At 31.9% G+C, this 12,917-nt stretch overlaps 1 protein-coding gene across 7 annotated transcripts in view; it reads right to left on the bottom strand.

The window, feature by feature from the left end:
* LOC129928716 (Fanconi anemia group I protein-like) overlaps window positions 1-12,917 on the bottom strand; it is a 48,436-nt gene that overhangs the window by 7,366 nt on the left and 28,153 nt on the right. For all 7 annotated transcript variants that reach the window (XM_056044301.1, XM_056044300.1, XM_056044306.1 and 4 more), the window contains 17 exons: window positions 12,800-12,868; window positions 12,406-12,510; window positions 11,787-11,972; window positions 10,326-10,447; window positions 10,028-10,204; window positions 9,396-9,575; window positions 9,097-9,257; window positions 8,851-8,930; window positions 7,675-7,843; window positions 7,394-7,521; window positions 6,936-7,110; window positions 6,355-6,527; window positions 5,912-6,028; window positions 4,290-4,364; window positions 4,033-4,128; window positions 3,638-3,774; window positions 3,030-3,178 (listed from right to left, as the gene is read on the bottom strand). In XM_056044301.1, coding sequence (XP_055900276.1) covers window positions 3,030-3,178; window positions 3,638-3,774; window positions 4,033-4,128; window positions 4,290-4,364; window positions 5,912-6,028; window positions 6,355-6,527; window positions 6,936-7,110; window positions 7,394-7,521; window positions 7,675-7,843; window positions 8,851-8,930; window positions 9,097-9,257; window positions 9,396-9,575; window positions 10,028-10,204; window positions 10,326-10,447; window positions 11,787-11,972; window positions 12,406-12,510; window positions 12,800-12,868 — 2,299 coding nt within the window. The remainder of the gene's footprint in view (window positions 1-3,029; window positions 3,179-3,637; window positions 3,775-4,032; window positions 4,129-4,289; window positions 4,365-5,911; window positions 6,029-6,354; window positions 6,528-6,935; window positions 7,111-7,393; window positions 7,522-7,674; window positions 7,844-8,850; window positions 8,931-9,096; window positions 9,258-9,395; window positions 9,576-10,027; window positions 10,205-10,325; window positions 10,448-11,786; window positions 11,973-12,405; window positions 12,511-12,799; window positions 12,869-12,917) is intronic.

Raw genomic sequence — 12,917 nt, 5'->3', positions numbered from 1 at the left:
TACAATTACCAACATTGTGAACTCTTCACTGACTTCAGGCATTGTACCACAGCAATTTAAGCATGCACTTGTCAGGCCCTTATTAAAGAAATCCAGTCTTGACCCGGAATGTCTAAAAAACTATCGCCCGGTTTCAAATCTTCCCTTCCTGTCAAAGCTTCTGGAGCGCATCGTGTTAGTGCAAATTCTTTCTCATCTTGAACAGTACTGTCTCTTGGAAGAATTTCAATCTGCATATAGGAAGTGCCGTAGCACAGAGACAGCAGTGGTCAGGGTACTAAACGACTTACTTCACAATTCCGACAAAGGCCACATATCAATTCTTTCTATGCTGGACTTGTCCGCAGCCTTTGATACGCTAGACCATGAAATTATGATGGCCAGATTCTCTGCAACTTTTGGTTTAGCAGGAGTCGTCCTAAAGTGGCTTGGATCCTACCTGACGGAACGCACCCAAAGTGTCGTTGTTAGCGGGACGGAATCAACAAGCTTACTTTTGAAGTACGGAGTACCCCAAGGATCAGTTCTAGGCCCAGTACTGTTCACTATGTACACATATCCACTCAGCGGTGTCATACGGCCAACCGGCATCTTATACCATTTCTTTGCCGATGACTCACAGTTATACGATTCATCAGTACCCTCAGAGGTGTCGCATCTGGCAGAGAAAATCAGTAGTACCGTTGCAAGGGTGAGCGATTGGATGGTTGAAAATAAACTCAAGATGAACGAAGACAAGACAGAAATAATTAAGATTGGCACTAGGAACAATGTCTCAAAAGTTGAAAGCACAGATTCTCTCTTTATCACGAACTGCCATGTTCCTTTTGTCCATGTAGTGCGGAATCTTGGAGTTTTCTTCGACTCAACACTATCTTTCGACCCACACATAAATCAGCTCTGCAAAGGTCTTTATCTGCAGCTGCGCAGATTAGGCCAGATCCGACCATATTTAACAACGGAGTCAACAAAAACGCTAGCTGTGGCATTCATACTCTCCCGCCTTGACTACTGCAACGCCGTGCTAGCAGGTATACCTGATGACAAAATAGCCAAGCTGCAACGTATACAGAACAACGCCGCTCGAATAGTCCTTAAAAAAACTAGACAAGATTCTGCTACTACGCTCTTGCGCACGCTCCATTGGCTTCCCGTGAAAGCGAGAATCGATTACAAGGTCGCCACACTTTGTCATCAGTGTATATATAACAATGAGATGCCCTTGTACCTTAGCGAACTGATTACTCCATATGTCCCCCAGAGAACCCTGCGCTCAATGGACTCAACGCTTTTAGTAGTGCCACGTTTCTCCCTCAAAAGCTACGGTCTGCGTGCTTTTTCAGTTCACGGACCAAAGGTTTGGAACTCACTCCCCATTGATCTCAGACAGACAACATGCTATACCACTTTTAAGAAGAACATTAAGACCTACTTGTTTAAAACTTTTTTAGATTAACTGTTATTCTAGCAGTTGTGTTTATGTTTGTAATGTTGTTACAGCGCCTTGAGCCTACATTTTGTTTGTTAACAGCGCTTTATAAATAAAATTATTATTATTATTATTATCCATAAAAAAGATCTTTGCTTTTTTGAGCTTTGAGCCCTTTTAGAGCGCCGTTTAGATCCTAATCTGACTGCTGAAATGTCCCTGGCTAAAGCCATAATTAGAAAACAACGTAAGCAAATGCAAGTAAGTCATTCCTAGATTTCTATACTTTAAATATAGTGAGGCCATAAAAAAAAATACATACATGATGTTGCAAAGAGCTATGGATCTATAAAATACCATTGATTGGATTAGCTTCAAAGTGGAAGGACTAGAAAACTTACAAAATCAGACTTTTTTTTTTCAGAATTGGGAAGACACATTCCCAGCAAAATAATTGGCTGAGACTTATAAATAATCATAATATACATTTATTTAGGAAAATACTACTAATTAGCCTCACTTCGCTCTAGAGATTCTGTTATTAGCAGGTCAATTCTGTATTGATAATTGGTTATTTTATCCCAAATTCAAAATCAAACTTCCAAGTAATCATTTGTTTTTAAAGAGTTATTAGTTAGAGGAAATTCAAAGGTTCATAAAGTGCAGAGAAAATGCTTAGTTTTACAAAAAAAAATCCTTAATTTCTGTTTGTGAAGAAAGCTGCATTTCATAAAAGTTTTATAAATTTAATAAGATTTTTATGAACAGGGCCGAAATTAGAAAAAAAAATTGTGAAAAATTATAGTAGATTTCAATGATGCTTATAGTATTTTTTTTATTTAGCCACGATAAAGAATATATTTTTCTAACTCAAAAATTCTGATATAATCAAATACAATAAGAATTTCAAATCTTTACAAAATCATACTTGTGCATTAGTTTTGTCATTTCATTTAACTGTCAGTTATTTATAATAAAGCTTTTAAGATAACTAAGAATTGATACAGTTTTTGATTAAATCAGTAAAATTTAATTAAGCAAAACTTTTTATGCTAGGCACTTACAGCTGAGATCAACATGAATATTTATGATTTAGAACAAAAAGACATTGAATGCAATAAGAAACAACAAGAACTGGATAAAAGCAAAGCTAAAGTTGTTGTACAACAAAGAAAATATCTCAAGTAAGTAGGTCAAGGTTCTATCTGACTTTTCAGATAGAACTGCTGTGAGTTTGTTGTCTAGTAAGAAAAAAAAACAACATTCATGTAAATAGGGTTGAGTCTTTTGTCTTTTTCAGTTTACAGAAAAAACCTTTACCACCAATTGCTGTGAAGTCAATGTCATGTACAGGATCCAAACTGAGAGTATTTAAACCAACACTTCCATTACTCCAAATGTTCAACTAAAATGATGGAATAAACAAAGCTGACAAAATCATGTTATGTCTCCATACATCACTTTTAAAGTTAGCAAAGGAAATACAAATGTAGGCAAACATTGATTACATCTCTGGAAGGTGTCTCTATGTAATATTAAATAATGTTTACTGAACACAAATTTTGATATTTTTATATATTTTGATATTTGATTTATTTACCAACAATAAAGTCAGAAGAGAGTAAAAAAAAAAATGAGCTATAGCTAAATGTTTCTGGTTGTCTTTTTCTTTTTCTGTGGTGGTTGATGTTCACTTTTCTCTTCTTCAACTGGTCTCTTGTTTTCTTCATCATCATCATCATTTGACTCCTGTCAACATTTAATGTCACAGGATTAGTTTATAAAGGCACTGTTTTAAGGTACTTGCTCAGTCTAAAACTTAGGTGCAAGTCCTAACAACAAAAGTAATATGAATGTTTATATTTTTAGTTTAAACATTTAATACACTAAGGCTAAATAATTTAGATCATTTTGATTCAGACTTGTCTTTCTCAAAGAGAAGTGAATAGTGCAAAGAAATACATTGCAAATAGGAAGTACAAAAAAAAGTAAAGTTCCCCTTTCAGACCCTGTGGTCTATAGGGCAGATGATGTAATGGTCATCTGTTTCTTCGGCCTGTGGTTAACGAGGGTGTCATGGCCAGCGTAACCACCAACTGCCTTTACTTTTCCCCAACCAAATATGAAGTAAACCACAATAAAATATTCAAGGGAGTAAAAAAATTATTTTACAGGGCTATTTCCAAACTACTTCAAACAAGAACTGACCTGAACTTCATTTTCTTCTGGCTCTTTAGAATTATTTTCCTCAGTTTCACTGTCATCAGAAATTCCCTGCTCAACTGCTGTATGCACAGTTTCTGTATTGATGCGAAAATCTCGAGATGTTGATCTTTTAAAATTCTCTGCTAAATTGACCTGACAATATAAGAAATGTAATTCTCTGATTCTTTTGCAAAAGCATAGTAGTAAAAAACAAGGTACAAACATAGGTGCAATATGAATGTTTATGTTTTGATGTATTAGCTATAAGCTAATTCTTTATAAACAATGAATTACTGTGGTAATCTAAGTGTATAGGTAGATCTAATGATTTGATTAAACTCAAAAGTTGGAGACAATACAAGATGTAGATTATAAAGATATTTCTTTAAGAACTATACCTTGGACTTTTTGCTCAGTTGAATTAAGAATTTTTCCAGTAGCTCTATAGTGCAAATGAGACTGGGTACCATTTTCCCTTGTTTCATGGCTTTTATCTAATAGATAAAACAAAATTTGTGTTCAAAGAATTACAAACTCAAGATTTGAGAACAAGAACACTATCATCTTACAACTACAAACCAACGTTAATTTAGAAATGTTTTCATAGGGGATTTCACTAATGCAACAATTTTAAATGAGTAACAAGTCACTTAACTATTCCTTTCTGATGTGTTATATTTTTTTTCTTTCCTTTTTTCTCACTCTCTTCAGAGACATCTGATTCTAAAAGCTGTAACATACAAATTAATTATATTTTTTGTAGCAATGTACATATAAATGAAAGCTTATGTTCCATACAAATAAAACACACAAAAAAAGTGTTTTAGAAAAGAAAGCAAGTACGTAAATTTTCACATGATATTAGAAAATATCTATGACTTCAAACAACAGTTAAATTAGGAAAATAACATAGAGTATAATAATGTAATGTCCAAAAAACAATATATAAGTTGGCAAAAGTGAACATTTTCCAAAGCAGTTTTCAACATGATTTAAAACTAGATAATATCAAGGTTTTTATTTCATCCTTCAAAATTCACATTATAATTCACACACTTTCAGGAATGGATTTCTATAGCCCTTTGTTGTTTTTTTGTTCAACCATTAAACAGGCAGGGACACCCCTTATGTAAGCATTTAAAAAAAAATATTTGTAATTGTATCCATTAGTTGTAGAAAATACATGTGCTACACTTCACTGAAAATTTTTATTTATTTTGACCAGAGCTTTTTTGTCTGGACATTAACACACACCTTCATACAGCCATTTTATACTTGGAAAAAAATCAATTTGTTTCTATCAAAAGTTAATTTTTTCAACCTCCATTAAAAGAAGATATTCAGCTAGCTCAGTATTCACACATATTTACAATTGCAAGGCAGTGATTTAAAAAAAAGTATTATTTTGCATTTTTTACATTAAAACAAACATTTGAGAAAATTGATTGCAGGTTGTTTTGACATGAAGTGCATTATAAGTTATAACAGGTTCAAATTTAGTATTTTTTAAAATCACCTTCCTGATAGGAGAATTAGTGAAGTGAGTCTAATAATCTGCAATATTACACAAGTTTATACAGTTTCTGACATGTAGCCCTTAATTAAAAATACTGCAGCTATCTGGCCCATGACTCAGTTAAAAAAAACAACTGATCCCCTGTAGCAGAGATGAAACAGAAAAGGAGCTGCTGAAGCACTTATCTTATTTATCCCCTATCTTTCCCTTACTTAGAATGCAGCCTGATTAAGAGGCATTGTAAGCCACATGCACTGCTAGTACAGTCAGTGTCAGTGCCAAACGGCCCACATGAATAACAAAACTGGTCCTCATATACCATAAATGAATTAATTTATTATATCTAAAAAATATTACATGAATATCTACTACTAAGAAATCTATTTTAATTTGGATATTTCTGATAAAGAAGGACTTGTTTATGGCTCTTGATAAAAGTGAAATGCTAAAAAATATTTCCCTAAATAAACACAAATTTTTGCACTAATTTTCTTCTAGGCAAAAAAGCTGTCTATTTCCACTGAGATTTTGAACATAACATATTGAACATCAATAACTTTTTACTGTAAAATTTGTATACAACTGTTTGTCTTTGGATTTTTGTCAAGCTCAAAAAAGTTCTATGTCATTCACCACATTGAATTATAGACACAAAAATTAAACTACAAATTGAAGTCTTACTATTAATGTTAAGTTTGACTGAAGTGCATGTGCCAAGTGTTCTATCTTGTGGCCATATGGTCAGTATTTAAGTGACTCACCTGGACATAGATGATCATGTTGTAAGTCTGGGGTGTAAGTTGCTGACTCACAAGTTGAACTAATTTTTCAAACCTACTACCAAGATGGCCGGCTTTGTTGGTATACAAGCTAATATACTGGCAAGAAATAAATAATGAGTCTTTATGCACTGATATATTTAAGAGATATATCATCATAACTTAAAAAAACAAAAGTATCTTTGATATGTCGATATTTCATACATTTTACCAATCAAACTTGTGCATAGTTGCTTATAATGAGATCACAAAACATGGTGTGAGGCTAATCTTTTTTATTCAAATAAAAGAACAATTTTTTTAAAATAAAATAAAATTCCATAAATGAACATGCTGTATGTTATAAGATCTTAAATGTGTGTGTGTGTATGACAGTAAGTTCTGAAAACATGCAGAAAAAATTCATGCTCGCCTCAATGACTTACATGTTTGGTAAGTGAAGTGAGAACATTGAAGAGTTTTGTCACAGTCTTTAACATGGCATGTATACATGGGCTGGTAGTCACTGCAGAGTGTGTCAGCTCAATGAAACTGTTGATTAACAGCCCAAGTCTAATGCAGATAGATCTGTCCAATGTTTCAACTTGGGTTGCTGTTTCTGCATTTAAAAAAAAATTTATTTAGAGACTCATTTGGTACGGAAGTAATAAGCCCACAGAAATAATGACAGGATATTATGAACACATTTACTTAGATACATGATGCGGGCTATGAAAACATGAACTTGACATATATGTATGTCTTTTATCTATTTATTAACAATCAATTTAATAATATACCTTTATGAAATTTTTTTTGGTCAGTAAAAAGTGTTAAATCTTTTTTTTTTTTTGTTGCATTCTAGTAAGTCATTGACTTCGATTTGTGAATTCCAACCTGTGTTTCACAAGCCTATAGGCCTTAGCATTTGAACGATTAAAAAGATAATATTAATTAACAATCAAGATTATAATTTTTAAAAAAAATATATCTACAGGCTAATGTTTTAAAAATCAGTTTATTTTACCTTCCTCTACACAGGTGTTAGCAGCCAACATATTTGCCTTGTGACATTTAATAACACTGTCAATGTCATCTAAATCAGCTTCCAGATATGTCAAGGTCAAAGTCAGTATGCCAGAGATGGGACAAATGTTGGCTTTAGTTACTGCGAAATGAGTATTCTGTTCAACTTCACAATCCTTAAAAACAAAGTCCTTGTATAAATTACCACAGGAGCTCAATTCTAAAAAGTTAAATTATTCAAATATTAAAACAACTTGGACTAAAAAAAAGAACTAACTGGAAAAAAAAGGACTAAAACAAAAAAGATTTTGGCTAAGGATTCTATTAGCAAAGAAAAAAAGAAATTGAAAAGTATTGGGTTTCTTGACATACCTAATAAGCAATAAAGTAAATAAAAATTATTTGTAGATATATCTATAGGAGATTATTTAAGGATTGTGTGAAATAACAGTAACTCACCTGATCAATATCCCCTAATTGACTGTGAATATCTTGACAAAGACTTAACAATATTTGTGGTAAAGACTTAGTCTGTTTGGAGAGTTGCAACATTAAAGAAATTAAATGACGACAGGTAGCTGCATCATCTAAATAGGAACACACACAAAAAAGTTACATTAAGACTTTGATTTTAATCTACAAGCTGGTAATTACCAGCTATATAATAGGAAGGATAATATACAGTCAAGTATTAACCAGTCAGGTATTCAGTAACTGACACAATATAATCATATACTAACCTATGGGGTGCTCAATAGCAACTTTTTGAAGCCAGTTAAATGTCTGTTGGTATTCCTCCCCATGACTTGGCAGATGATGAACTAAATGAGCAATGATAGAGAATAATGTGAAGACCTCCTTCAGATTCTGTGAGTCTTTATTTTCATTTAAAATAGTGACCACCAATCTCTAAATGTTGAAAAGAAATGTAATGGTAAAATAACTGAATATATTAAATGAAATTAAAGCAGTTAAAAGTTGTTTTAACAATACATGCCATATTACTGTATGAAGATTTGTGGTATCGGTTATATCTCCTCCTAAATCTTTCACTTCTAAGTTAATTCTGTTTATTATGTTTAGTACTCTTACTGCTTACACGCTTACTCTGTTTTTTTGTGATAAAAAATTGCTTTTATATTTTCAGTAACTTTCATTCTTTCTAGACCCTAAGCCTGAACTCTGAACTCAATTTTGATACATTTTACAATATCACAATGAAACAAGAATACATAAAAAATACTTTAAAAAAACAACCAACAAAGCTTATATTAAGTGCAATTGTATCAATTAGTTTCGATCAGTCATGTGATTACATTTATAATAGATCTAGAAATCTTTGTACTAATTGTTTTTGCTTAGCATAATTTCATGCTTTATTTCTCTCAATGCACTATGATCCCATCACTTGTCTGGACCAGTAAAAAAAGGAGGAGAAAAAGGAGTATCTGGGCGAAATTTTTTGTGATCGCTTCTTTAAATGCATTTAAAAAGAAACAACTTGTTCACTCAGGGTTCAAGCCTCCTCAAAGGGGACTAATTCAACTTATACCACCACATGTCAAGTATGATTTCTTTCGCTTGTTCAATACCAAACAAAATAATTACCAATAGTTATTTAACTAATTGGTTCTTTTTTTATTGATTCTTGGTTTGTCAGGTACTAGAAATAATTGTGCGAAATTTCAACTTGATCTGAGATTGGGTGTGGGAGAAATAATGAGTACAAACATTTTACCAGACAGAGTGAGTTGATATAGGCATTGTGAAAAAAATTACTTTCATATATATATTCAAAATTTAATTTTAATAAATTTGCATGTTTTGAGCATCCATGGACTTATCTCTAATATTAGCAAGTATTTTATCTATCTTAAAACCATAAGAATAACATTTGTACCATTAATGTTAAATACCTGAAACTTCTTAATGTGATTGTGAATCTTTTCATTTTTTTGTGATGTCCTTAAGCGTCCTTTCATTTCTGTTTCCTTCTCTACACAAAGGGAAACAAATGTCACAATGAACTGAACTGAACAAAAGCTTATAAATTATAACATAGATCATAAATTATTACAAAATGCTTCATTGTTTTTAATATTCATAATCAAGTGTAATTTCTATTTTATTTATCAATAAGTAAAAAAACAACACTAAATCACCTAAACTGGACAAACACTGAAGAACTGCATTCTGCCCATTTTTACAAGCCATTTCAATAACCAAGTTCAATCCTTCTAATATTTGGCTGTTTAATTTTCTGTCTTTTTGATCTGTGCTATCTCCTTTTTGTTGGTTATCAATATAACTGATGTAAAGTAGTCTGAAAAATCCAAACATATTTGTGCAATGCAAAAGTCTTACTATTTAATGACATTAGTCAAATTAATATTAACATCTACATATAATTTTTTAAAAAAAGGACCACTGTTTCTAAAAAAACAAATGTTAAAGTAACCACCTTCCAATATTAAAACACACTTTTAAAAGTTTTTCTTTGCTTTGAGTTTCTCCCTCACATGTTCCCTTACTTGCCACTTGGCCTAGCTTTTGAACAGCAATACTTAATATATAGGTCAGGAAATCTTTGTTCTGTATCAGCTGATCTATTCCATTTTCTTCCAGTTCTGGTCTCTCATCACTGTAATAACATAATGTATTTTGAATAAGTGTGATTAACAATGATGTTACAGATGTAGAATTTCAAATATTTAAGGAAAGTTGTTCATTACAGATGTAGAATTTCAAATATTTAAGGAAAGTTGTTCATTAAAAAAAAAATTTGCATTTCATTGTTTCAAGTACATGTGTACAACAAAGCCTACTGGGAGGAAGATTTAATTAATGTTCTATTATAAGGTCATTGACAATATAGAGTGTAAACACAAGAAGCATGAACAAAATGTTTTTCTGAAGTTTTCATGTCAACTGGCAAACATCAAAATGTGCCCTTATGAAATGGAGCAATATTTGATCTAGTTCAATGAGACTTCTAAAAATTATTTTTCATGAAATGTTGATCATTATCAGATTAATAGTACTTGATCATTATCAGATTCTAAAAATAAAATAAGAACTAATGTAAAAGTTTACCATATAATGACAGTGAGAAACTTCTCCACTGCTTTTAAAGCTATAAGACTGTTTGGTGTTTTGGTTGTGGAAGTTTTGTTTTTCTTGCCAGAAGATGCTGCAGACTTTTCTTTCACTACTGTACTAAGTTGAGCATGCTTGGTGAAAAGCTGAAGCACTTCCTTGCAACTTTCAATGCTGTTACACAGACAAGCTCATTAAATACAAGATTGCAAAACTAGAATACTATTTTTTTTTTAAATAAAAATAGAAAAGTAGAAATATCATTTTCATTTCTTATTTCTGAACAGTCTCTCACCTGTATTTTCCCATTTCAAAGGTAAATTCCATTAAAACTTCATAAAGTCCTAAAAGCAATATTGCATTGATATTATTTTTAACACCTACACCTGTGGCTAGTGAAAAATCAGCACTCTTGTCCTAAAAAAAAAGACATAAATTATATTTTTTTTTAAAGTTCAATATCCTTTAGTAGATAACGGAAAATGTGTGATTGGATATCATATTTCTAGACCATTTATTTTCAGAAAACCAATGAAAATCTTCTTACTCTACATAATTCAATGCTATTTAATTATTACTATTGCTTATAATAATGCAAGTCACGATTACATTTCTAGATTATTTGTTCATAGTAAATGTAGATCTAAAAGTGATTTCTATTACAGTTCAACAATGTTATCTATACAAGTAACATTCTGTTTATAGGGAAAAAAAAAAGCATTAATATTGAATATGAAACTCTTGAGTAGGTTATAATATTTTTGCAGATCTTCAAACTGTGCTAAAATATTTCTATAGTTTGCAATGTAATTTAATTAAACATTTTTATCATCCAATCCAATCCTAAAGAAAAAAAAATTGTTTTATTGAAAGAAAATAATGTGGCAATTTTTATTTTACATCTTATACTTTTTTGATGTACCCAATCAAAATACAAGTTTCAAAGCAAAGATCATTCTTCATACTTTGTGTAGATAGATTGTCATATCTCATTTTTTTTGTACCCTTTACCCCTTGATTAGATATTTCAATACCTCTATTTCACAAAAAATATGCATGGAATGCTCATCTGCTATTAGCATATGCTCTTTAAGAGTCTTCAAAATGATATGCCCAAATAATCCAGGCCTGATTATAGTCCAGGATGGTAAATGACTAGAACAGAATTTTAACATCAGAGATGGAGAAAAGAAACAAGTTTTCCAGCAATGATAATTGTCCAACTTACAGATAGCAATAAACAAGTCATTATTATAATGGCAATGTCTTTGATTCCAAAGATTAAAAATGAGTGCAGTGTTTCACATGAGTATGCAAATCCAGTTGCAACCTGCATATTTTCCCACATCTGATGCAGACAAAACTGTAAGGAGTCTATTTAAGTCTTTTTTTTTTTTTTTTTGGACATCTTCTGCACCAGTCTTCTATAATAAGGCTTTTTCTTTAGGCCTCAAATTTGTGTGTATGTGTGTGTGTGGGGGGGCACAGCTGTCCTCCTTTAAGCTCGCATAAGAAAGATCACCTTTGGCATGTGGTCATCCCCCATGCGGGATAAATATCTGACCAAGTGCAGCAGTCAAATGGTAAGTATTTCTTCCCTACTGCCCACATTGATCTCCAGCAGAACATGGTTATTTGTAAGGTTATATGCCCATTATGGAGCAAAGGCACCTTTACTGAAAACGTTCTGTAAAGAAGCCTCCTTTATAAACATTGATTTTTGTTAAGTGAAGAGGCCTATTCCACCACAACTTACCAATTCAAAATCTTCCATTTCTGCTTCAATAACTCTCTTAGTCAAAGTAACTAACAAGTTTTGAAGTTTCTGGAATGTCTCCTCACAGCCATCTTGGTCATCATCTTCAGTTTCAGTTGACTTCTTTTGGCTCTGGATGTCCTGAGACTTTCTAAGGCATTGTTGAGCACAGCCAACCAAATGGGCCTGTAATCAACAGAATGCAATAATTTAATTTCATTTTGTTCAAAATAATTTCCTTATGATGACTGCAAAAACATCAAAACAAGAAATTTTGCATCAATGAAAGAAACCTAATTACTTTGTAGGACATGGTCTGCTTACTGGAATGTCTAAATATCCTGATGGATGCTAGGAATGTTATATTATGGCTTTAACTGGATCAAAGCTGTGTTTTTAAGAGCAGCAAGCGACAGTTGCACTTATCACAAATACCATTGGAGTAGTGGGCACTGCCTAAGACTCACTAAATAAAAGTATAATTAAAAAGGTTCTTTTTAGCTAAGGTTAACATGAATATTCACTAATACGCAATAGCAATGCATATTTTTATTATTATGTATAAAGGCTTTAGACATAAGTGCTGTTATATACTAAGATTTGTGATACTTTAACTCACCAAAGGCTCTGCTAAATAAACTTTGTCTCCATGGGTAATAATGCAGGGGGGTTCTAATCGTAGTGGTGGCTTTACATCTTCATTGAATTCATAATATTTCTTCAGCTGAATAATACATTTTAAAATGCACTCAAGAATGTTTTAGTTGATTTTTATGTATATTGTTTATAATTATTGTTTATAAAAAAAAGCTAATTAATATAAAGAGATTCAGTTGAGTCAAAAAATATTCTTATTTTACTTTCTGTGTTCATGCTAGTTAAATATCAAGTTTTATTGGCAGAGCTTCTCTTTTTGTCTTTCAAACCTACATAGCATTCTGTGAGGAACAGTTAAGTCTCTCATTGCTTCATAGGATAGAAATATTATACAAATGCACTGACATTAATTTTACCTGAAAAAACAACAAGTCCAGCACTGGATTCATCAACTCAGAATTCCTATGCAGAACTTCACACAGACCCTAAATTGTCAATTATGATATAAATCTTAAAAGTGAATATTTCAAGTTT

This window comes from Biomphalaria glabrata, chromosome 10 (assembly GCF_947242115.1).
Source record: "Biomphalaria glabrata chromosome 10, xgBioGlab47.1, whole genome shotgun sequence".
Lineage (NCBI taxonomy): Eukaryota > Metazoa > Mollusca > Gastropoda > Planorbidae > Biomphalaria > Biomphalaria glabrata.
Note: the sequence above shows the minus strand (reverse complement) of the source record. Positions and strands in the feature narration are given on the sequence as shown.